At 42.6% G+C, this 22,795-nt stretch overlaps 1 protein-coding gene across 3 annotated transcripts in view; it reads right to left on the bottom strand.

Moving 5' to 3' along the window:
• Nucleotides 1–11,524, bottom strand: part of Nufip2 (nuclear fragile X mental retardation protein interacting protein 2) — a 32,203-nt gene extending 20,679 nt beyond the window's left edge. The window contains exons 1-3 of one of the 3 annotated variants that reach the window (XM_006534062.4): nt 11,307–11,524; nt 10,781–11,169; nt 4,034–5,746 (exon numbers count right to left, since the gene is read on the bottom strand). In XM_006534062.4, the coding sequence (XP_006534125.1) occupies nt 4,034–5,746; nt 10,781–11,060 (1,993 nt within the window). In that variant the 5' untranslated portion in view covers nt 11,061–11,169; nt 11,307–11,524. Of the gene's footprint in view, nt 1–4,033; nt 5,747–8,956; nt 9,002–9,476; nt 10,733–10,780; nt 11,170–11,306 lie in introns of those variants that run through there. The other 2 variants (XM_006534063.4, NM_001024205.2) reach the window with 2 other exon arrangements.
• Between the last annotated feature and the right edge of the window lie 11,271 nt (nt 11,525–22,795).

The raw sequence follows: 22,795 nt of genomic DNA, 5'->3' as shown, positions 1-22,795 counted from the left end.
ACTGAAATGAATGATTATCTGCTCAGTTCTGTTCTATTTAAGCAAAACAATACCTGTTTCATCACTTATTAATGCTCAACTGCAAAATTCTAGCTTAGCTGATATAATTTATTAAACTCAGTGTAACTACAACCATGTAAAATGGTATTTAGTTTCTGCATCACTTTTACACTAAAAAGAAAGGAAGGAAGAGAAAGAGAAAGAAAAGGAAATTTTTTTGCAGGTCTAGTCTGAGCAATATGAAATCCTTGCCTCTAAGAAACAATCCACACAAAAAACACCAACTAACCACCTACTGAAACAAAATCATCTCAATGTCTTCTTCCTAATTATCACAAACTACAAGACACTGATTTTCTATAGTAGCCCCTAGAGAGCAGATGACACAGAAAATGACACCAAAACCACCCAACTATCCTCACAGAATTTAACATATATAATTAAACACACCTTAAGAACTTAATAAGCATTTCTTTTCTGCTCTACTTTCAGCTTCTAAACTTTTCTTTCCAAGGAGATCTGGAGAACAAGTCAAAATAATCTTTTTTTTTTTTTTTTAAAGATTTATTTATTATTTATTTATTATTATATGTAAGTACACTGTAGCTGTCTTCAGACACTCCAGAAGGGGGAGTCAGATCTCATTACGGATGGTTGTGAGCCACCATGTGGTTGCTGGGATTTGAACTCTGGACCTTCGGAAGAACAGTCGGGTGCTCTTACCTGCTGAGCCATCTCACCAGCCCAAGTCAAAATAATCTTGACCTGTCAATATTCCTAAAATGCTTCTCTAAATCAGCAGCTATAGTAGTGTATGCCTTTAAATAAAAACTTTGAAGAAACTTAGTCAACCTCAGCCACCCCTTCTTGTCCTCTACCTTGTAGCCCTAGCTGTCCTTAAGTGTCTATATTGACAAGGTTGGCCTGGAATACAGATTAGTCTGCTGGGATTAAGGGTATGCCACAACACCTAACTCCTTTTAAAAAGTAAATAAATAAATAAATAAATAAATAAAATTTAAAAAAAGTACATGTCTTTCAGTTTGCAGATCAAATAAGGCAAACTACTCGGGGAAATCCCAAGGTCCTACCTCTAGATGAAGATCTTCAGGAAATTAATGGACACTGAGAACTTTCCCTGTCTTTGCTAGGAAAGTAGGAAAACAGCCAGCCCTAAACAAACATTTAAGATTTAAGCATTATGTATTCTTATGTGCGTGTAAGGCTATATGGGTAAAAATAAAGAAGTTGTGCTTTAGCGGGGGGGGGGGGGTGGGGGGGTGGGTAGTGGCACACGACTTTAATCCCAGCACTGGGGAGGCAGAGGCAGGCGGATTTCTGATCTCGAGGCCAGCCTGGTCTACAGAGTGAGTTCCAGGACAGACAGGACTACACAGAGAAACCCTGTCTCGAAAAATCAAAAAAAAAAAAAAAAAGTTGTGATTTTGGGGACACAGCAGTAAGTTTGAAAAGGGAGGAGTGATGTGAAAATACTGTCACAGTATTTCACTTTATAAAAGGCTGTGAGATGGCTCAGCCTTTAGGAGCACCTCCTGCACTTGCAGTGGACCCCAAATTAGATTCCCAGAACCTACACTGAACAGTTCACAACTGCCTATAACTCCTCCTCCAGAGGACCCAATATCCTGTTAGCGCCCAAAAGCTCGTGTACACCAACACAGACAATCAGACAGACAATACATACATATAAAAATTCTTTGATAGGAAAAAAAAACCTGGGCTGGAAATAAGGCTAGTAGTTAAGTATACTTGTGTTCTTCCCAATTTGGTTCCCAGTACCTTCATGGTGGCTCACAGACATCTGTAACCACAGATCCAGAAGATCTGACACACTCTTCTAAAATTTACAGGGACTGGTGTGGTGCAAACAGAAAAGCAGACTAAAAAGTTCAAAACACAAATTCATCTTCTTAGTCAGGCAGTGGTGGGCTCATGCCTTTAATCCCAGCACTCAGGAGGCAGTGGCAGGCAGATTTCTGAGTTTGAGCCTGCCTGGTCATGAGCCTGGTCTACAGAGTGGGTTCCAGGACAGCCAGGGCTACACAGAAAAACCCTGTCTCAAAAAACTAACTAAATAAGTCAGTTATTCTTCTAGAAAAAATGTAGTTCTTCATCCCTTCAATATGATGGGCTCCTTTTTCCTACAGATTAAAAAACTCACTACCAAAATGAACCAGTATTTTATTAAAAAGCAGCATACACCTTTAATATTAGCACTCAGAAGGCAGAGACAGGCAGGTATTTGAGTTCAAGGCCAGCCTAATCTACATTGCTAGTTCCAGGATAGCCAGGAATATATATATATTGTCTCTAAAAACAAATTACCACCTGCAGTATGTACTAGATGTTTGTTTATACCCAAAAGAGTAAAAAAAGAGATGAAAGGATGCAAATAAAAACTACTGTTTTCTCTTGGTGTGATGGAGGACCCGACACCTTCAATCTCAGCATTCTGGAGGCAGAGGCAGGTGGGTCTCTGGTCTACAAAAACAGTTCCAGCATAGCCAGGGCTAGACAAAAAAAATCCTGTCTCCAAAAAAAGGAAAGTTATGCTATTCAGCAATTTTTCTTTAATTTTCCAGGTAAGGGATCTACCATGACTTAAGTGTGGAGGTCAGAGGATCACTTGTGGGAGTCAGGAATTGGAAATCAGGTCATAAGGCTTAGAAGCTGGTGGTGCCTTTGCCTACTGAAAGCCATCTCTATCAGCTCTGTTGGTAGGGTTAGGGTTTCTAGGTGGAGGCTGTTGAGTTTGTAGTTTGTTTTGGGTTTTTTCAAGACAGGGTTTCTCTGTGTAGCCCTAGCTATTCTACAGCTTGCTCTGCAGACCAGGCTGTCCTCAACTCAGAAATCCTCCTGCCTCTGCTTCCCAAATGCTGCTAGGATTGCACTACCATTGCCCTGTGTCAGAAAATACATTTTATGGATACATTTTAAGGAAGTTCTTAGTTCCCTGCTTGGCATTTATTAAGTGGCTAGGGAACAAAGATTTAAAGGTACCACCACAGCAAATTCCTAACATAACAGTTATATTCAGTCATTAGCCTGAAACTTGAAGTGTATCTGGTCCCTTCTTATTTATGAATGATGAAGCAACTATCTTTCTTTAGACTTTCCAAATAACTGGAACAAACACATTCCACCAAGTCTAGCACTGGTTCCTTTACATGACTTTGCTACTATAGAAGACTCAAAAAAAACCAAAACCAAAAACCTGGTCTTTACAAGGCTGATTAAAGCCAGGCGTGGTAGCAGGCCTTTAATCCCAGCACTCGGGATGCAGAGGCAGGTGGATTTCTGAGTTCGAGCCTGGTCTACAAAGTGAGTTCCAGGACAGCCAGGGCTATACAGAGAAACCCTGTCTCTAACTCCCCCCCGCCCAAAAAAAGGCTAAAAATCCATGTGCCTGTCACTATTTGCTTAAATTACTTTAATAAACCACTTGGCACTTTTTTAAGGGAAAAAAGTTTGATACTTATCTTTTCTAACTCTCAAAAACATTGCCCAATTCATTATAAGCAACTAAAACCATGAATTGTTTTGCTAATAAAATAATATATACACTTTGAGAAGCAAGAGAGGGAGGCCAAATTTGGTGGCATACACAGGCAATCCCAGCAGCAACTAGTATGTAGAGGATCAGGATTTAAAGCCCATTTGGGTAATTTAAAACTTTGACTCTATCACTTAAAAAAAAGAAAGAAAAAAAAAAAAAAAAACCTGAGACCCAATACAAAAAAAGGCTATCCTTTAAGGGACATGAAACCTCTATCTAATTATGTGATCAACTGTGCCTTTATTGATGATTTTACGTTGGAAAACTACAGTCCTCTAAACTTTAATAAATTTTCAAAAATTTCAAATCAATTAACAATTAATTGATACTAATTCTTACCCAGTCATTCATAATATAGAATATCAAATATACATGTACACACACACACACACACACACACACACACACACACACAATCAGCCCATTGGAATCTTAGAAAAAAAACAAATGAGTTACCTTTAGTGTGATATACAATAGCAGCCCTCAGGTCAAAAGAACCCCAGCTATCATTCCTTTCTAGGCCTCTCTGGTATCTCTGTTCTTTGGCGGAGCCTAACAAAGTGTTCGTAGGAGAGGCCAGGGGATTTTGATTTTCTATTTCGTAGTCCTTTGAGAGAAACACTAAAGCACCTTGACTACTGGTGTCTGCTTTTTGCAGGTCACCTATATGACTGGGGTCCAAGGATAAGGCTCCACTCTCAGTAGTCCCAGGTTTTAGAATGTGACCCAGAACTTGAGGACTAGTCCGTTTTTCCAGCTCATAAGCCTTGGGAAACACAGGATGCTCAGTTCCTGAGGGAATTATTTCAGCACCCTGTGAAACCAAAGTGGCAGGATATTCTCCTTGAAATGTCACTTCCATCACTTTATGATCTGATGACTTTCCAATAACAGTCTCTGGGCCAGCACTGGGCTCATTTATAAATGATAAACCCCATTGATTCTGGAAGATATCCCCCAGGTTTTGCTGATCTGTCTGAGAGGGCAGATCTACTTGTGCACTTAACAGCACTGTTTGCATATTTGAAGGGTAGATAAAAAGGCTAGATTTAATTTGTTCAACGGCTGCTGAAGCCAGACTCATGTCCTGAAGAACAGAATCAGTCCCAGTAGAGATGGGTGTTAAAGTATTAGCAGCAGTCGTTAGCAGTGGCTGACCCCCAGATGGGTACACACTTCCATCAGTTCCTGCTAAAACAGGCCCATTAGAAAAACTGGCAGAAGTAACAGATTTCAGAGCTGACATCGGGACCTGGGATAACCGACTTGAAGACTGGGTCTGAGTTTCCCCAGTAGATGATGATGATGAAGATGAAGATGGTGACACGGAGGAGTTCTGTACAGTTTTGTTGAGGTTTTCCTTAACTTTGCTTGCATAACTTATTTTAGGAACTATTTTTGCACTGCTATTGTCCACTGGAAAAACTGGGGGTGGCTTAAACAAGGTCCATGAGTCCTCTTTGGAGGCAGCAGCTGAGGCATGCTTTCCTTTAGGCCGATCATCAAATTTTTTGCTACTCAAACCAGGTTTAATATCAGAGCTTTTACGAAGCACGTCACCCATAGCAGGTTTTCCACGACTTGTTCCTCCAGGTCCAGTTTCATATTTCCAAATAGGCTTTGAACCATCTACTCGCATTCCCTTTTGTTCACTATAGTCAGGCTTTAAAGTTTCAAGTCCCTGTTTTAATGCTGGGACACTAGTCTCTTGCATTATTTTGTCCTGCACTAAATTAAGGTTTTCACAACCCTTGGCACTATTGCGCCTAGCTTTCCTTTTTTTAGGAGTGGTATATCCACTCTCAGATCCACTACCATCATTATCTGCTCCTTTGCTCATATAACCATTAGTAATATAGCCTGAACTACTTGTTATAACACCATTTGGAATTGCTATGGTATCGGTCTTATCTACAGCCTGGGTCTCTCCAGATTTGTTTTCATAAGACTTCCCATTCTTTTTGTCCATACTGTTTTTCTGAATAAAATTCTTGGTTTTGATTCCTGCTTTTCCAAAGGTGCTGGTCTTTACAGTCTGCTTCAGGCTTGTTTCTACAACTTGCTGGTTGCCATTAAGGACCCTGGAAATAGGGTTGGTAGCTTCATCAGAACTGAGGCTCTTTAAAGATATTTCTCTTTCTCCAGCATTACCGTTTATTTCACCATAGCCTATAGAAGGAAAACAAAAACAAACAAAACACATACATTTAAATCACAGTAGTACTAAGACCAAACAACTTTACTGAACCCAATACTAAGCTGTATTGTAGGGTTTGTTGTATCTTATCTTTATGTAAAGAAACTTTATGTAAAGAAACTTTTACAGATTATGATACAGGGTTCAATGTCTAGGCAGAGGCAGACCTAGGACACAACTCATATCAGGTCCATCTTCTGGGCCAGTAGCCAGAATTAACTAGAAAGATCAGGACCTTTCAAGCAGCATGCCATAATCTCCTCTAAATTATCTAAACAGAATAAACCTTATGAATTATATCAATGAGTCTGCTAGAAAAACTGAAGCAAGATGATTATTGCATGATTGAAGCCTTCCTGAGCTACAGGGTGGAACCCTGTCTCACACACTATTTAGAATCAGTGCTACTTCAGATACAATAACCTGTAAAAGGAAAATAAAAATAAGGCTGTGGCCTTTGTCTCCCTTGTATGACCACTGAACTCAATCCCTAGTACTGAACCTCCCTGTACCCCCAAAGAGTATACTGAGGGCTAAAAGTGACTAGTTGCCAATGAATTTCAGACAAAGCCATAAGACCTGTGGACTTTTCCTCTTCTGGGATGACTAAAGATAGCTACAGTGTACTTACATATAATACAGAAACCTTAAAAACAAACAAACAAACAAAAAACCCAGCATACCATAAAACATGAAACAAAAATATGTAGTAACCCTTAAGACTCATTCTCAGCCAGGCCTCTTTATGCACGCCTTTAATCCCAGCACTTGGGAGTCAGAAGCAGGTGGATTTCTGAGTTCAAAGCCAGCCTGGGCTACAGAGTGAGTTCCAGGACAGCCAGGGCTACACAGAGAAACCCTGTCTTGGGGAAAAAAAAAAAAAAAAAAAAGACTCATTCTCTTACTTTTAGCTTCTACTTGGTTGTTAAAGCACCAGGAGAGAAAATGTTAACATCCAGGTCACAGAGTAACAGAACTAGGAATCTGTCTAGGACACATAATTTCCTACCTGCTTCCAACACTTTCATGCTCACAAAACTACAATGAAATGAATTTAGTATCCTAAAGCAGTCAAGTACTTGAACATAGACTTCTTTTTACAACTAACATTTGTTTTGTTTTGTTTTTAAGAAAATCATGTTTTTCTGTGTAGCCCTGACTGTGCTGGAATGCAAAATCACTGAGCTCAGAGATCCTCCTGCTTCTGCCTCCCAAGTGCTGGGATTAAAGGCGTGTGCCACCACTGATCAGCTTACAATTAATTATCTCTTATTAGAAGTGATTTACTGGGGGGCTGGAGAGATGGCTCAGCGGTTAAGAGCACTGACTGCTCTTCCAAAAGTCCTGAGTTCAAATCCCAGAAAACACATGGTGGCTCACAACCATCTGTAATGAGATCTGACTCCCTCTTTTGGAGTTGTCAGAAGACAACTACAGTGTTCTTACATAGAATAAATAAATAAATCTTTTTTAAAAAGTGATTTACTGGTTAAATCACAGCTTTCTACTCACTAATAAAATAGCAATTAGTTTTATCAATTGTTTTATGACCTCAAAAGACCTTTGGGAAACCCTCAATTCTAACAATAATCAAACAACAAATACTTTTCTTCTGTATGAACTTCCAGAAAAGAACACAGTTGCACAAAAACCAACTATAGACAATATTTTTTGTTTGTTTGACATAGGATTTCTGTGTACCCCTAGCCACCCTGGAACTCACTGAGTTTTGCCTGCCTCTGCCTCCCAATACTGGAATTAAAGATGTGTGCAGCCACTGCCCTGCATCAGAAACAAACATACTGCCATGTATCAAGTTCAATTCTCAACCCTTAGTAGTTAGGAAAAAATTAATTCCATATTCCCAGCATTACATTACCATTTTTCTAAAAACTGACAAAAATAGTATGTGGTTTTGTTTTCTATAACATTTTCTTTTAAAAAATGCAAAATGTTAAGCCAAGTCTAGATATGTATCCCTGAAATTTTGTCTCAAACAAAAACAAAAATTAGGGGCAGGGAGACCCAAATCAATAGATTTGCCTGGACCAAAGGCAACCAAGGAAAGAACTACTTTACCATCTACTATAAGTTAAGCAATACCTGTATCTTCTGGCTCATTAATCATAATTATATATATATATATGTGTATATATATATATATATATATATATATATATACATACATATATATATATTAAAAGGTGGGCAAGCCGGGTGTGGTGGCACATGCCTTTAATCCCAGCACTTAGGTGAGGCAGAAGCAGGTGGATTTCTGAGTTCGAGGCCAGCCTGGTCTACAGAGTGAGTTCCAGGACAGCCAGGGCTATACAGAAGCCCTGTCTCTGAAAATTAAGAAAACAAACAAACAAACAAACAAAAATTCACTTAACTACATATTTGTCTCCCTATGGCCTTGACATGCACTAAGTATGATAAGTACCTTTTAAAGCTTAGATATTTAAGAAAAATGTGAAGATGGTAGTTATTACAGAAAGCAATTAAAGAATCCCTGTGTCTTTATTATTTAGGGTGCCATGAGAACTCCACTTCAAATGGACTCAGCAAAACTTGAGTCCCAAATAAATCTAGCTTTTAGATTTGACACTGCAATTACTCAACATGTTTTGTCTCCTGTGCCCTCTTCTGGATCCAGAAAACCAGTTTCTCATAGCTTTGGAAGTAATGGTTCATAAAAACTTGTTAAGTATTTCCCTAGCATTTTCTAGATTTTTTAGCACAGTACCCAACGACCAAACCACATACGGGAAAGCCGCTGAGCCCAACTGTTAATAACCTCTAAATTTCCTAAACCCAGTTCCCTCCTCATTCTTCATCCCAGGTTAAGACACATTGTGAGGAGGGCCACCTTCAATGAATGGTTCAGGGTCTGCCTTTCTATGCAGTGAGGAGCCCTGTGGGGAATACATAAACCTCATAAAAGACAAATTCTGAATCTGTGAACAATACCACTGGGCAACCTTGATACTTTCTCACCTCATGAAAAGCAAAACTAATACAGTTACATAATTCCTAAGTTTCTAGGCTGCTGTAAATCCTTACAATTAAACACTTCTGCTCTATCATCAGTCCCTACTACCCTACAAAAGAAAATCTGATATCCACTCAGCTCTGCCTTCAAAGTTATATTGTCTACAGTAAGTTTTTCACCAGTAACTTACTTGTATTACTTGAAAGACTAAGTTTAACACTTCTTTCTTCATTCCCTTTTCAGTTAAAAACAAAACAAAACAAAACAAAACGTGTGAATATATAAACTTTGATGCTTATTTTAAGTAGCTCAAGGCTCCACATTTAATGTTAAATAATACTCAGTTAGGGGATGGAAGTCGGTTTTAAAATGCACCAAAACGCCTCTTAACCACCAAAAAGGTCTTGTCCAAGGTAAAGGGCTGGTGACAACCACATGGACAAGTCACTTCCAGTTCATAGTTAAAGAAACAGGAAAGCCAAAACTGCCCGTGTTGTCCCACCCATTAGAGCATCGGATTAATCCCTCCCACAAAGTCACTACCCAGCTCAGAAGTTTAGGTGTTCGGTGGAAAACGAATGGAACAAAGTTTGAGAGGTTGTTCCCCAACCCCCCCCCATTTTTTTTTTTTTTTTTTGGGTAGGAAATGCGCTGCTATAAAGAAAAAAGGCCTAAGTGAAAAAGCCTCCGAGGCGGAGTCGTGAGCGAACCTGGCAGGAGATGAGATTCCTGTGGCAGAGAAACTCGTGACCCGGGAGCTTGGTTCCCGCTGGGTACCCCACCCGGCCTCAGGCACCGCCTCTCCCCAAAACGAATCCCCCTCGCCCCTCGCAGGCCAGCGGAACGCTACGGCCACGGCCGCCGCCCGGGCCTCCTTCCCCCTTCAAGCTCCTCTTCAAGGCCCGCTCCCCGCCCGCGCCTCCCGCCGCACCCGGGAGCGGGAAACGCGGCCGTCGGGCGCGCGGGGCCACGGTGCAGGCCGCTCCCCTCGTGGCCGCTTCCCTCCCCCACCCCAACCGCCCCCGCCCCTCACCCCAGGGACCCGCCCGGGGCCGCGCGGCCGCCACCGGGTTACACAACCCCGGCGCGGCGCGGCGCGGAGGGGGAGGGGCGGCGGGCGGCGGCCGCCCGCAGTGCGGGGGGGACCCGGAAAAGGGCCGCAGAGGGTCCCGGGGCAGCCGGGCCGGCGTGCCGTGTGGCCTTCGGCACCCTTCCCCCTCCGCTCCTCCGCCGGCCGGAGTCGGTGACAGGAATCAGCTTCCAACATGGCGGACAGGAAGCGGCCCCGCGAGGAGGAGAGAACATTCCAGCCTCGCCGGCTCCGAGGCGAGCGGGCCAGGGGCGCCGGCCTGCGGAGAAGCCCTCGCGGACAGACAACGGGGTCCGGACGCGCAAGACGGGCGTTTAGGGGTGGAAATGACCCGAGGGACGATAGGGTCCCCCACACACCCAGACGGCAAACCCCAAGGCCACAGGTGGGCTCGGGGCGGCGGGTGAGCGAGGACGCTTCCTCAACTTAGCCCTCAGCCCCGCTCGTCGCCGCCTGCAAGCGGCTCTCGCGACACCACCCGCATCAGGATGGATTCACTAGGCCTGAATTACATACACCTCGGGGGAATTTTTTATTTTATTTTTTTAGGGCGGCTGAGTTTCACCCCCTTCTTAGGGGCCCCCACATTCAGGCAACTCCAGGGCCCGCACTAGAGGGGAAAAAGAAGATGAAGGCTGGACTTCCAAGGCCGAGGGCACAGCTCTGCCTCCGGCCGGCCGGGGCGGGGACCGAGGAAGGTCACGCCGGCCTGGCTGGGCCTCTCCCATGCTAAAGGGAAGGAGAGGGCGCTGCAATCCCCACCTCGCGGCCCGGCCCGCGCCCGGGAAGAATGGAAGGGGGCATCCCCGGCCCGGCGGGACGCACACCCGGACCGGGTCCGCGCTTTTCCCATCTAGCCCCACCCCCATCGCTTCCCCCCCCTCCAATCCAGTCCCCCTTCCCCCACCGCCCTCCCTCTCAGACCTGTTTTCTTCTTCGGCGTTTCCTGGTGCTGCTGGAGGGTGTGTTTCTGCTCATGTTTCAGCGGCTTGGGCTGGGCCTTGGGGCTGCCCTCGGCTCCATGCTGCAGGTATTGGTGAGGCTGCTGGTGATGGTGGTGGTGGTGGTGGTTGTGGCTGTGGTTGTAGAAATAATAATGGTGGTGGTGGTGCGACTGCTGCTGCTGCTGCTGCTGGGGATGATGGTGCGGATGGTGGTGGCTGTGATGGTGCTGAGGCTGTGGCTGGCCGGGCTTCTCCTCCATTGAAAGCGGCTGGGACTCCCTGGCTGAGGCTGCGGGCTGCTGCACCGTCAGGATCTGAGACTGCTTCTCCGCGCTCGCTCGGTATATCTGAGCGCGTCTCGCCAGCGCACTGGTTAAGCGAGAGGATCTGCGAGATTGGCAGCCGTGCTCCAGCAATGAGGAGCCACGCTGCGCGTCAAGCCCCGCCCCTAGCTCAAATCCTCTTCCCTTCCCCTTCGCCACCGCCGCCTGGCCAACGCCACTTACCCTATGCAACCTCACAGGGCCGGGCCTTCAACGTCAGCATTATGGCTCTCTCTTCTATCGCTTTCTCTCCTTCACCACGCAGTTAGCGAACAGCACTTTCTACACTCCTCACACCGAGCAAGCTGATGTCGAGTGTAGCAGATTCCACTGACGATTCTACTGGCGCTAGGAGCCATCTGTTGGTTTTGCACCTCCTAGAATGTGTTGGGTTGTGAGTGTGTGTGTGTGTGTGTGTGTGTGTGTGTGTTTAATTCTTTTCCGGGTAGCCAGAGAGGAAAGCTCAATTTCCTTAACCCTTAAACCACGAAGGGGGCAATTCAAAAAAGAGGAAATAAATACATTTTTAAGAATACAAGAGCTTCACAACTCGATAGATCGTTTTCGTATTCTGGATTCATTTTGCTTTGTATTCATATGCTAATCTCTTCCTTTCCACGGAGGGATTATAGGGTTCCACAATAGGGTATCTGTGTAATTTTCTAAAAGGGGACAAAGGGCTTAAATCATTGTTTCTTTGTAGTTGAAAGCAAGAGAGAGGGAGGAATGAAAAAAATCTACACTGAAGTTTTTTGGGTGTTTTTGTTGTTTTTTTAATCAAACACTGCAGGTGAGGTCAACTATGGAACCAAAATAGATTTTAGACTAAGACTTTCAAAAGTGAAATAAAGGAGAAAGGAACCCTTTAAAAGTTCTTAAGGTTTGGGTTTTTAAAACATTTTTGTATTAAATTTAAGGAAAACATTGAAATGTAAAGGTGTATTTGCAATTTATGCTGTTAATTTAACCTGTTATGATAGGAAGAAGGTTGTGATAAGCACAGACACGGGGTACCCTCGAAATATATATTTGGGGGACTTGGCTAGGAGTTTTGTTTGTTTTGGACTGGTTTGTTTTTGAAACAGACTATGTAAACCTGATTGGCTTGGAACTACCTAAGTAGAAGTGTCTGGCCAACTAAGAGATTCCCCCTGTTTCTGCCTCATGAATGCTGGGATTAAAGTCCTACACACACCAGCATACCCCAGCCAATGTGCTATTGCTATTACATGAATAATTGCTTTAAAATTCATTAAATTAGATATACATTTGTCTATGTATTATAAGGGATTTTTTTTTTTTTTGGTACAGCCCTGGCTGTCCTGGAACTCACTCCTGTAGACCAGGCTGGCCTCTGCCTTCCAAGTGCTGGGATTAAAGGCATGCCCCACCATCACTGCCCTCCCCCCAAGGGAAAATTTAAATGTAAAGTTTACCATCTTACTTTGTATTTGTTTTGTTGTTTTGTCTTTGTTTGTTTGTTTGTTTGTTTGTTTTTGATCTTCCTCTGTATCTCTGACTGGCCTGTTATTCACTATGTAGCCCAGGCTAGCTTCAAATTGTTTCAGTCCCCCTCACAAATACTGTCATTGCAGGCACTAGAACCTATATCTCTTGAAACCCCATACCTTTTCAATGATAAAGCCCTTAAGGCTGGAGGAATAGGTCAGCTGTTAAAAGCAGCGTTTTCTGCTCTTGCAAAGGACCAGAGTTCAATGCTGAGCACTCACACAGCAGCAGCATGATCATCCATAGCTCTAGTTCTGGGGGCCCAACTTCCCTTCTGAAGTCCAAGGGCACCAGACACACACGTGGTACACATAATTAGGTGTATTTTGTATGTGTGATTTTTTTTTTTATCCCCATGTGTATATGTTCACCATGTGTATGCCTGGTGCCTGCTAAAGTCAGAAGAGCTTTGTCAGGTCCCTTACATGTGGCATTAAGAATGGTTGTGATCCCAGTACTCGGGAGGCAGAGGCAGGCTGATTTCTGAGTTGGAGGCCAGCCTGGTCTACAGAGTGAGTTCCAGGACAGCCAGGGCTACACAGAGAAACCCTGCCTCAAAAAGCAAAGACAAACAAACAAACAAAAAGAATGGTTAGGATCACTGTGTGGGGCTGGGAACTAAACTTGAGTCTTCTGCAAGAGCAACAAGAAGTCTCAGCCACTGAGTCATCTCTTCAGCCCTGTTTTAATTATTCATTTCTGTTTGCTTAGCATTTATTGTTTTGGTTTTTTGTTTTGTTTTGTTTTGTTTTGTCAGAGTCTCTTATAGCATAGACTAACATCCAACTCACTTTCAGTCAAGGATGAGCTTGAACTTTCGATCCTTCTACCTCCCACATGTTGGTATTTCAAGTGTGTGCTACCATAATGTCTTTAAGATGTATTCATATTACGTTACATGAATAAAAAGGTCTTTCCTTTTTTTATGACTAAATATTTCATGGTGAGTAAGTATGCTTTGGGAAGGTATATATACAACATTTTTTGTTATGAATTTATTTGATAATAGGTATGTATTTTATAGCTTTTACAGTGTGACTGGAAAAGTAGAGATGGCAGTTGTCGATGAGTTTGTGGCCAGCCTAGTCTATGTAGCTGAGGTAAGGCTAGCCAGGGCTGCCTAATAAGACTCATTAAATTAAACAAGTGTTCTTTGACTCTGTGTGTGTGTGTGTGTGTGTGTGTGTGTGTGTGTGCAGTGCCCTTAGAGACCAGACAAGTAGGATACCCTAGAACTAGAGTTATTGATAGCTGTGATCTACTCTTATTGAGAACTAAACTCAGATCATCTACCAGAGCAGACAGTGCTCTTAAATACTGAGCCATCAGGGCTGGAGAAATGGCTCAGTGGCTGAGAGCACTGACTGCTCTTTCAGAGGTCCTGAGTTCAATTTCCAGCAACCACGTGGTAGCTAGTATCTGTTTTTTTCTTCCCTTTTCTCTCTTCCTTTCTCTTCTTTCTGCCTTTCTTTCTTTCTTTCTTTCTTTCTTTCTTTCTTTCTTTCTTTCTTTCTTTCTTCCTTCCTTCCTTCCTTCCTTCCTTCCTTCCTTCCTTCCTTCCTTCCTTTTTGTTGGGGAGTAGAGGAGTGGTTTTTGGCTTTTTGTTTGTTGAGACAGGGTTTCTCTGTGTAGCTCTAGATATCCTGGAACTCACTATGTAGACCAGCCTGGCCTTGAGCTCAGAAATCAGCCTGCCTCTGCCTTCAAAGGAATGCGCCACTACTGTAGGGTGATATTTTTCAGTATGTAATATTTGAAGATATAATATAAATATTTTTTCTTTTTATAAAAATAGTGGGGTTGGAGAGATGGCTCAGCAGTTAAGAGGACTGACTGCTCTTCCAGAGGTCCTGAGTTCAATTCCCAGCAACCACATGGTGGCTTACAATCATCTGTGATAGGATCCAATGCCCTCTTCTGGTGTGTGTCTCAAGACAGCTGTGGTGTACTCATATAAAATAAACAAACAAACAAATAATCTTTTTAAAAAATGTGTGTCTTATGGGTGTTTTGTGTGCATGTCTGGGTACCACATGTGTGTCTGGTGCCTCAGAGACCATAGGAAATGATCAGATACTTTAGAACTGGAGTTATAGATTTTTGTGAACTACTAGGTGGATGCAGGAATAGAATCCCTGGCACTTTACAAGAAACCATTCTCTCAACCACTGATCCATCTCTCCAGGCCCAGAATATTTTTTTTTTTTCTTAATGAGAGCCATCTTAAACCTGAATCCTTCCCTATTAAAATGTTACTAACATTTTGAGATTTGACTTAGCAGTATAACCTCAGGTCCTACATGGCCTTTTATGGTCTTCATCCCAGCACTATGAAGGCTGAGACAAGATGATGAGTACAACGTTGAGGACAGCCTGGGTTACATAATGAGTTACAGGCCAGCCAAGGCTACAGAGTGAGACCCTGTCCCAAAGGATGGGGAAAAAATATGAAAGCAAAAAAACAAAAACAGGCCAGCCTGGTCTACACACTGAGTTCCAGGACAGCCAGGGCTACACAGAGAAACCCTGTCTTAAAAAATTAAAGAAAAAAAAAAAATGGACTGGAAAGATGGCTCACTGGTTAGGAACACTGACTGCTCTTCCAGAGGTACTGAGTTCAATTCCCAGCAACCACATGGTGGCTCACAACCACCTGTAATGGGATCCAAAACTGTCTTCTGATGTGTCTGAAGACAGTGACAGTGTACTCATATACATAAAATAAGTAAATAAATCTAAAACGAAACAATAGAAAACCTGCACAACAACAAAATCAAAGTCACAATTTTTATCTATAGGGCATGACTGCATATAAAAAAGTAATGCGAAGGGAAGCTGAAAAATAAAAACAAAATCTGTTTAACTGTTACATTTGAAAATACTTATTGGGGCTGGAGAGATGGCTCAGAGATTAAGAGCACTGACTGCCTTTCCAAAGGTCCTGAGTTCAAATCCCAGCAACCACATGGTGGCTCACAACCATCCATAATGAGATCTGATGCCCTCTTCTGGTGTGTCTGAAGACAGCTACAGTGTACTTAGATGTAATAATAAATAAATCTTTTTTAAAAAATTAAATTAAAAAACCAAAAATACTTATTGAACAGCTTCTATTTGTTGCTTTTTTTTTTTTTTTTTTTTTTTTTTTTTTGGTGTGCCAGGGGGTGTTGTTATTGTGAAATAGGGTCTCATTATTGTAACCACAGATGGCCTGAAACTCACAGAACTTTACCTGCCTCTGCCTCCTGACTGCTGGGATTAAAGGTCACCACAGTCAGCATGTTTAGATTTTTTTATTGGAGACCAGTCCCAGTAGCCTGAAGCCCACTGTGTAGCCAAGGTTGTCCTTGAATGCATTATTCCTTGTCTCCACCCTCTAAGTGCAGGTATTCCAGGCAGGGCTCATCACACTTGGCTAATTAGTGAACATTTTCTCTTTACCAGCAATTATGTGCTTTTTTGGAATTTTGCTGTTTCTCTTTGTACAGTTTGGGAGATTAAGCAGGGTTGCAAGACTACAATTATCAAATGAAAATCACTACTCAAACACCTTATTTTACATGTGCCTTTATGCTTTTATGTTGGGTACCATTGCAATTTTGTTTGTTTGTTTGTTTTTTTTGAGACAGGGTTTCTCTGTATAGTCCTGGATGTCCTGGAACTCACTTTGTAGACCAGGCTGGCCTCTGCCTCCTGAGTGCTGGGATTAAAGGCCTGTGCTACTATGTCTGGCTAGTTCCTGCAACTCTGCATCCCTGATATAGACATAGATAAATTTTATATCAGAACTGAGATGGAATTCTTTTCTGTTCCACTTTTCCCTTGTTTGGGCCGATTACTAAGCCCCTCTAAAATTTTTCATCCGAAAACCTAATTCATGGGTTTTAATGAGGTAGGTTTAAATAAAGTTGCTAACAAATACTTTTTAAAAATAATTTACTTCTATTTTATGTAAATTGGTTTTTTTGACTACATGTATGTCTGTGTGAGGGTGTCAGATTCCCTGGGAACAGGAGTTAAGGACATGTGGGCACTGGGCCTCTAGAAGAGCAGCCAGTACTCTTAACGGCTGAGCCATCTTCCCAGCCCCCACTAACAAATACTTCTAATGTCAGTAAATGATACTGTTTTAAATATTGATGCTACAAAATGATGTATTTTATATGTTGTGGTCTGTATTCCACCACAGCCACTACCACTACCACCTCAACCCCTGCCTCAAGGAAGGGTCTTCTTCCTATTTTATCCAAACTGGTTTTGAATATCTGTGCTCAGTTTGGAACTAACTTTGTCTCCCAGGCTTTTGTGTGTTTAAAGCTGGTTGTCAGCATGTGGTACCATTGATTGGCCTTTGACTCTTTAGGAAGTGGAACCGAGTAAAAGGAAGTGTGGTTGTCTTAGTTAGAGTTACTATTGTTGTGATGATATACTGTGAACAAAAGCAGCTTAAGAAGGAAAGGGTTTACATATCCTGAATCACGTTCCACTGAGAGAAGCAGAGGCAGGAACCAGGAGGCTGGAGCTGTTGCAGAGGCCCTGGAAGGTGCTGCTTGCAAGCTTGCTCCTCATCTTGGCTTGCTCAAACTGCTCTGTTGTGTGATTGGTTGGTTAGTTGGTTGGTTGATGGATTTTTTTGAGACAGGGTTTCTCTGTGTATCCTTGGCTGTCTTGGAACTCACTCTGTAGACCAAACTGGCCTTGAACTCAGAGATCTGCTACCCTCTGCTGAAATTAAAGCTGTGTGCCACAACCTCACTGAAGACTGCTTCAGTTTTATTCATGCATTCATTCTGTTTGTTTGTTTGTTTGTTTTTGTTTTGAAACAGGCTTTTTCTGAGTCACCTTGGCTGTTCTGGAACTTGCTCTGTAGATCAAGCTGGCCTTGAACTTAGAGACCCATCTGCCCTTCCTCCTGACTTCAAGGAGGAAGGTGTGGGCCTCCACAACCAAGCCTTTTATTTTTGTTGTTTTTTTGTTTTGTTTTGTTGTTTTTTGTTTTTTGAGACAGGGTTTCTCTGTATAGCGTATAGCCCTGGCTGTCCTGGAACTCACTGTGTAGACCAGGCTGGCCTCGAACTCAGAAATCCGCCTGCCTCTGCCTCCCAAGTGCTGGGATTAAAGGCGTGTGCCACCATGCCCAGCTTATTTTTTTTTAAGATTTATTTATTTATTTATTTATTTATTTATTTATTATATGTAAGCACACTGTAGCTGTCTTCAGACACACCAGAAGAGGGCATCAGATCTCATTACAGATGGTTGTGAGCCACCATGTGGTTGCTGGAATTTGAACTTCAGACCTTCAGAAGAGCAGTCAGGTGCTCTTACCCACTGAGCCATCTCACCAGCCCCCATTTTTGTTTTTTTTTTAACTGCTTAAATTTATCTAGGGCCACCTCATCCATCCCAGGTGGCCCCATGCACAATGGGATTGGCCTTCCCCCATCAATCACTAATTTAAAAACTACCCTACAGGCTAGCTGTCTACAGCCAGATCTTATGGAGGAATTTTCTCAATTGAGACTTCCTCCTCAGAGATGGCTTTAGTTTATGTTACACTGACATAAAAACTAGCCTGGATTTAGGTCATTGGGAGGTGGCCTTTGAAAAGGGAAAGGAAGACCTCTGGGCTCTTCCTCTCCTTCACTTTGCTTCCTAGTTTGCATGGAGTGAGCAGCTTTGGTCCATGCAAGTGCTTCCAGTCTTCCCTTGTCATAGACTGAAAGACCAATGAATGACCTAAGAGAGCTTCCCTCCCTTTTACTGTTTATCTCAGGAAGTTTGTCTTAACAGTGGCAGAATTTGACAGAATTTCCAGATATTTGATTTAAGTTGATTCTAAATAAGGCAGTTAGCAAGCTCAACCAGGTTAGTGTTTTCCTGAGTTTCAGAAGGGCAGGCAAAAGCTGTAATTGAAATTCAAGAACATTTTGCTGAGCAGTGGTGGAGCACACCTTTGATCCCATCACTTGGGAGGAGGAGGAGGCAGTCAGACCTCTGAGTTTAAGGCCAGCCTGGTCTACAAAGTGAGTAGCCATGGCTATGCCAAGGAAACCTGTCTAAAAAAAATGTTAAAAAGGGGGGGGGGGCTGGAGAGATGGCTCATAACCATCTGTAATGGGATCTCATGCCCTCTTCTGATGTGTCTGAAGTCAGTGACGACAAGTATAGTATATTCATATACATAAAATAAATAAATAAATCTTAAAAAATTTTCAAAAAAAGAAAGTTAAGTTGCCATTTTTTAAATTTTTCTTTATTTTATTTATATGAGTACACTGTATCTGTCTTCAGATGTGCCAGAAGAGGGCATCAGATCCCATTACAGATGGTTGTGAGCCACTGTGTGGTTGCTGTCAATTGAACTCAGGACCTCTAAGCCATCTCTCCAACCCCCAATATTTTTTTTGTTTTGTTTTGTTTTGTTTTTCGAGACAGGTTTTCTCTGTATAGCCCTGGCTGTCCTGGAACTCACTTTATAGACCAGGCTGGCCTCCAACTCAGGCCTCGAACTCAGAAATCTGCCTGCCTCTGCCTCCCAAGTGCTGGGATTAAAGGCGTGCACCACCACGCCCAGCTTCCAATATTTTTTTTAAAGTATTTATTACTTATGTGTAGAGTTTATACCCAACATGCATGTAAGTTTTTGCCAAAGGCAGAAGAATGCTTCTGCCAGGTGTGAGGACACATACTTTTAAAGATTTACTTATTTATTTTACGTATATGAGTACACTGTAGCTGTACAGATGGTTGTGAGCCTTCATGTGGTTACTGGGAATTGAACTTTTAGGACCTCTGCTCACTCCGGTCAACTCAGCTCACTCAGTCCCTGCTCACTCTGGCCCAAAGATTTATTTATTATTATACATAAGTACACTGTAGCTGTCTTCAGACAGGTTGTGAGCCACCATGTGGCTGCTGGGATTTGAACTCATGACCTTTGGAAGAGCAGTCAGTGCTCTTACCCAGACTCACACTCCAGGCTCACACTCTCAATCCCAGCTCTCCAGAAGCAAAGACAGATGGATGCATCTAACTTTTTTTTTTTTTTTTTTTTTTATGGCTTTTCAAGACAGGGTTTCTCTGTATAGCCCTGGCTGTCCTGGAACTCACTCTGTAGACCAGGCTGGCCTCGAACTCAGAAATCCACCTGCCTCTGCCTCCCAAGTGCTGGGATTAAAGGCGTGCGCCACCACTGCCCAGCTGTTTTTCTTTTGTGTTTGATGCTGACATGTTAGTGTGTGTGTGAACAGGATGCTAACATGTTAGTGTGTGTGTGAACAGGATGCTAACATGTTAGTGTGTGTGTGAACAGGATGCTAACATGTTAGTGTGTGTGTGAACAGGATGCTAACATGTTAGTGTGTGTGTGTGTGAACAGGATGCTAACATGTTAGTGTGTGTGTGTGTGTGAACAGGATGCTAACATGTTAGTGTGTGTGTGAACAGGATGCTAACATGTTAGTGTGTGTGTGAACAGGATGCTAACATGTTAGTGTGTGTGTGTGTGAACAGGATGCTAACATGTTAGTGTGTGTGTGTGTGTGTGTGTGTGAACAGGATACTAACATGTTAGTGTGTGTGTGAACAGGAGGGGCATGGGCACCAGAACAGGTGCACAGAGGTCCAAGAACAAGTAGTGGAAGTTGCTTCTCCCCATTTACCCTGGTGGCTACAGGAATTGAACTCAGGTTTGGCAACAAGTACCCTGATTTTCTGAGACATCTCACGGGCCCAATAAACAGTATTTTAAAAGAGAATGAATCAGGCTTGGTGGTATATGTCTGTAATCTTAGCACTCAGGAGATCGAGTCAGGATTGAGAGGTCAATGCTAAGTTCATCTCCAGAGAAGTTAAAGGCCAGAAATGAAAAACAAAAAAAAAGAATGAAATCAGAACACAATTGTCTTATCAACATGAATTCAAACTAAAATGGCATTTTATTGCATATCAAATCTTTAACAGATAAAATGAGTTTATATGGTGGAGCAGTGGTGGCACACGCCTTTAATCCCAGCACTTGGGGAGGCAGAGGCAGGTGGATTTCTGAGTTCGAGGCCAGCCTGGTCTACAGAGTGAGTTCCAGGACAGCCAGGGCTACACAGAGAAACCCTGTCTCAAAAAAACAAAACAAAACAAAACAAATAAATAAATAAATAATAAAAAAAAATCAGCCAGGTGTGGTGGCACACGCCTTTAATCTCAGCACTTGGGGAGGCAGAGGCAGGTGGATTTCTGAGTTCGAGGCCAGCCTGGTCTACAAACTGAGTTCCAAGACAACCAGGGCTATACAGAGAAACTCTGTCTTGAACCCCCCCCCAAAAAAAGTAACTTTGGGGCTGGAGAGATGGCTCAGCAGTTAAGAGCACTGACTACTCTTCTGAAGGTCCTGAGTTCAAATCCCAGCAACCACATGGTGGCTCACAACCAACCTTAAGGAGATCTGATGCTCTCTTCTGGAGTGTCTGAAGACAGCTACAGTGTACTTACATATAATAATAAATAAATCTTAAAAAAAAATCTTAAAAATAAAAGGGGGGATCCGCAACCCTATAGATGGAACAACAATATGAACTAATCAGTACCCCTTGAGCTCATGTCTCTAGCTGTATATGTAGCAGAAGATGGCCCAGTCGGCCATCATTGGGAAGAGAGGCCCCTTGGTCTTGCAAACTTTATATGCCTCAGTACAGGGGAACGCCAGGACCAAGAAGTGGGAGTGGGTGAGTAGGGGAGCAGGGCAGGGGAGGGTATAGGGCACTTTCGGGATAGCACTTGAAATGTAAATGAAGAAAATATCTAATAAAAAATTGAAAAAAAAATCAGCCAGGTGGTGGTGGCGCACACCTTTAATCCCATCTTGGACTACATAGAGAAATCACATCAAAACAAAGATTCAGTTCTCTCTCTCTCTCTCATATATATATATATATATATAAAGTTGGATCCAATAGTTAGATGCATCCAGAAATTGGACTAAAGGTTTGCCTGAGCCAGGCAGTGGTGGCGCATGCATTTAATCCCAGCACTTAGGAGGCAGAGTCAGGCAGATTTCTGAGTTCGAGGCCAGCCTGGTCTACAGAGTAAGTTCTAGGACAGTCAGGGCTACACAGAGAAACACTGTCTCTAAAAAACAAAAACAACAACAACAAAAAAGGTTTGCCTGAGAGTAAAACTTAAAATAGACTAGCTTAAATTAGCAATACAGAATAGAATATAGTCACTGTGGTCAGAATGACTACAAAGCTATAAGGAAATAGGATAATCATAGAAACTACAGCCTACTGGCTTTATTGCCTCTCTACAGAGTATTTCAAAAGTCATATGATTGTTACTGTTAATTATTGATTGTGGTATAATAATTTACCTAATGACTTTATGGCCTTTAACAAAGTTAGTACTTTAATTACTATGTGTGGCTTTCAAATTTATTATTTCCCCAATATGTTAGTTTGTTTCTCTCTGTGTCTGTTTTCCTGTGTGTGTGTGTGTGTGTGTGTGTGTGTGTGTGTGTGTGTGTAGGCACAAGTGTGCCATGGTATATGTGTAGGTGCCAGGATTTTATTAAATTGATACTATTGTAAAATTGATGCTGAGGAGACCCTGAGCCATCTCTCCAGCCCAATAGTTTTTGTTTGTTTGGTTGGTTGGTTTTGGTTTTTTTCGAGACAGGGTTTCTCTGTATATCCCTGGCTGTCCTGGAACTCACTCTGTAGACAAGGCTGGCCTTGAACTCAGAAATCCGCCTGCCTCTGCCTCCCAAGGGAATGCTGGGATTAAAGGCGTGCTCCACCACCACCCAGCTATAATTAATTTTTTAGGGGTGTGGGCAAGCAGATTGACTTTTGGTCCCAGCACTTAGGAAACAGATGGAGGCAGATAGATCTCTTTCAGCTCCAGGCCAGTTAGGGTTACACAGTGATACCCTATCTCAAAAACGATAAATCCAATACAATACAGTAAAAATGATTTTTTAAAGGTTTATTTATTTATTTATTTATTTTATATGAGTACACTGTCACTTTCTTCAGACACACCAAAAGAGGTCATCAGATCCCATTACAGATGGTTGTGAGCCACTATGTGGTTGCTGGGAATTGAACTCAGCACCTCTGGAAGAGCAGTCAGGGCTCTTAACCTCTGTGCCATCTCTCTAGCCCCAA

The sequence above is a fragment of the Mus musculus genome, chromosome 11 (assembly GCF_000001635.26).
Source record: "Mus musculus strain C57BL/6J chromosome 11, GRCm38.p6 C57BL/6J".
Classification (NCBI taxonomy): Eukaryota; Metazoa; Chordata; class Mammalia; order Rodentia; family Muridae; genus Mus; species Mus musculus.
This window is presented reverse-complemented; position numbering and strand designations above follow the sequence as displayed.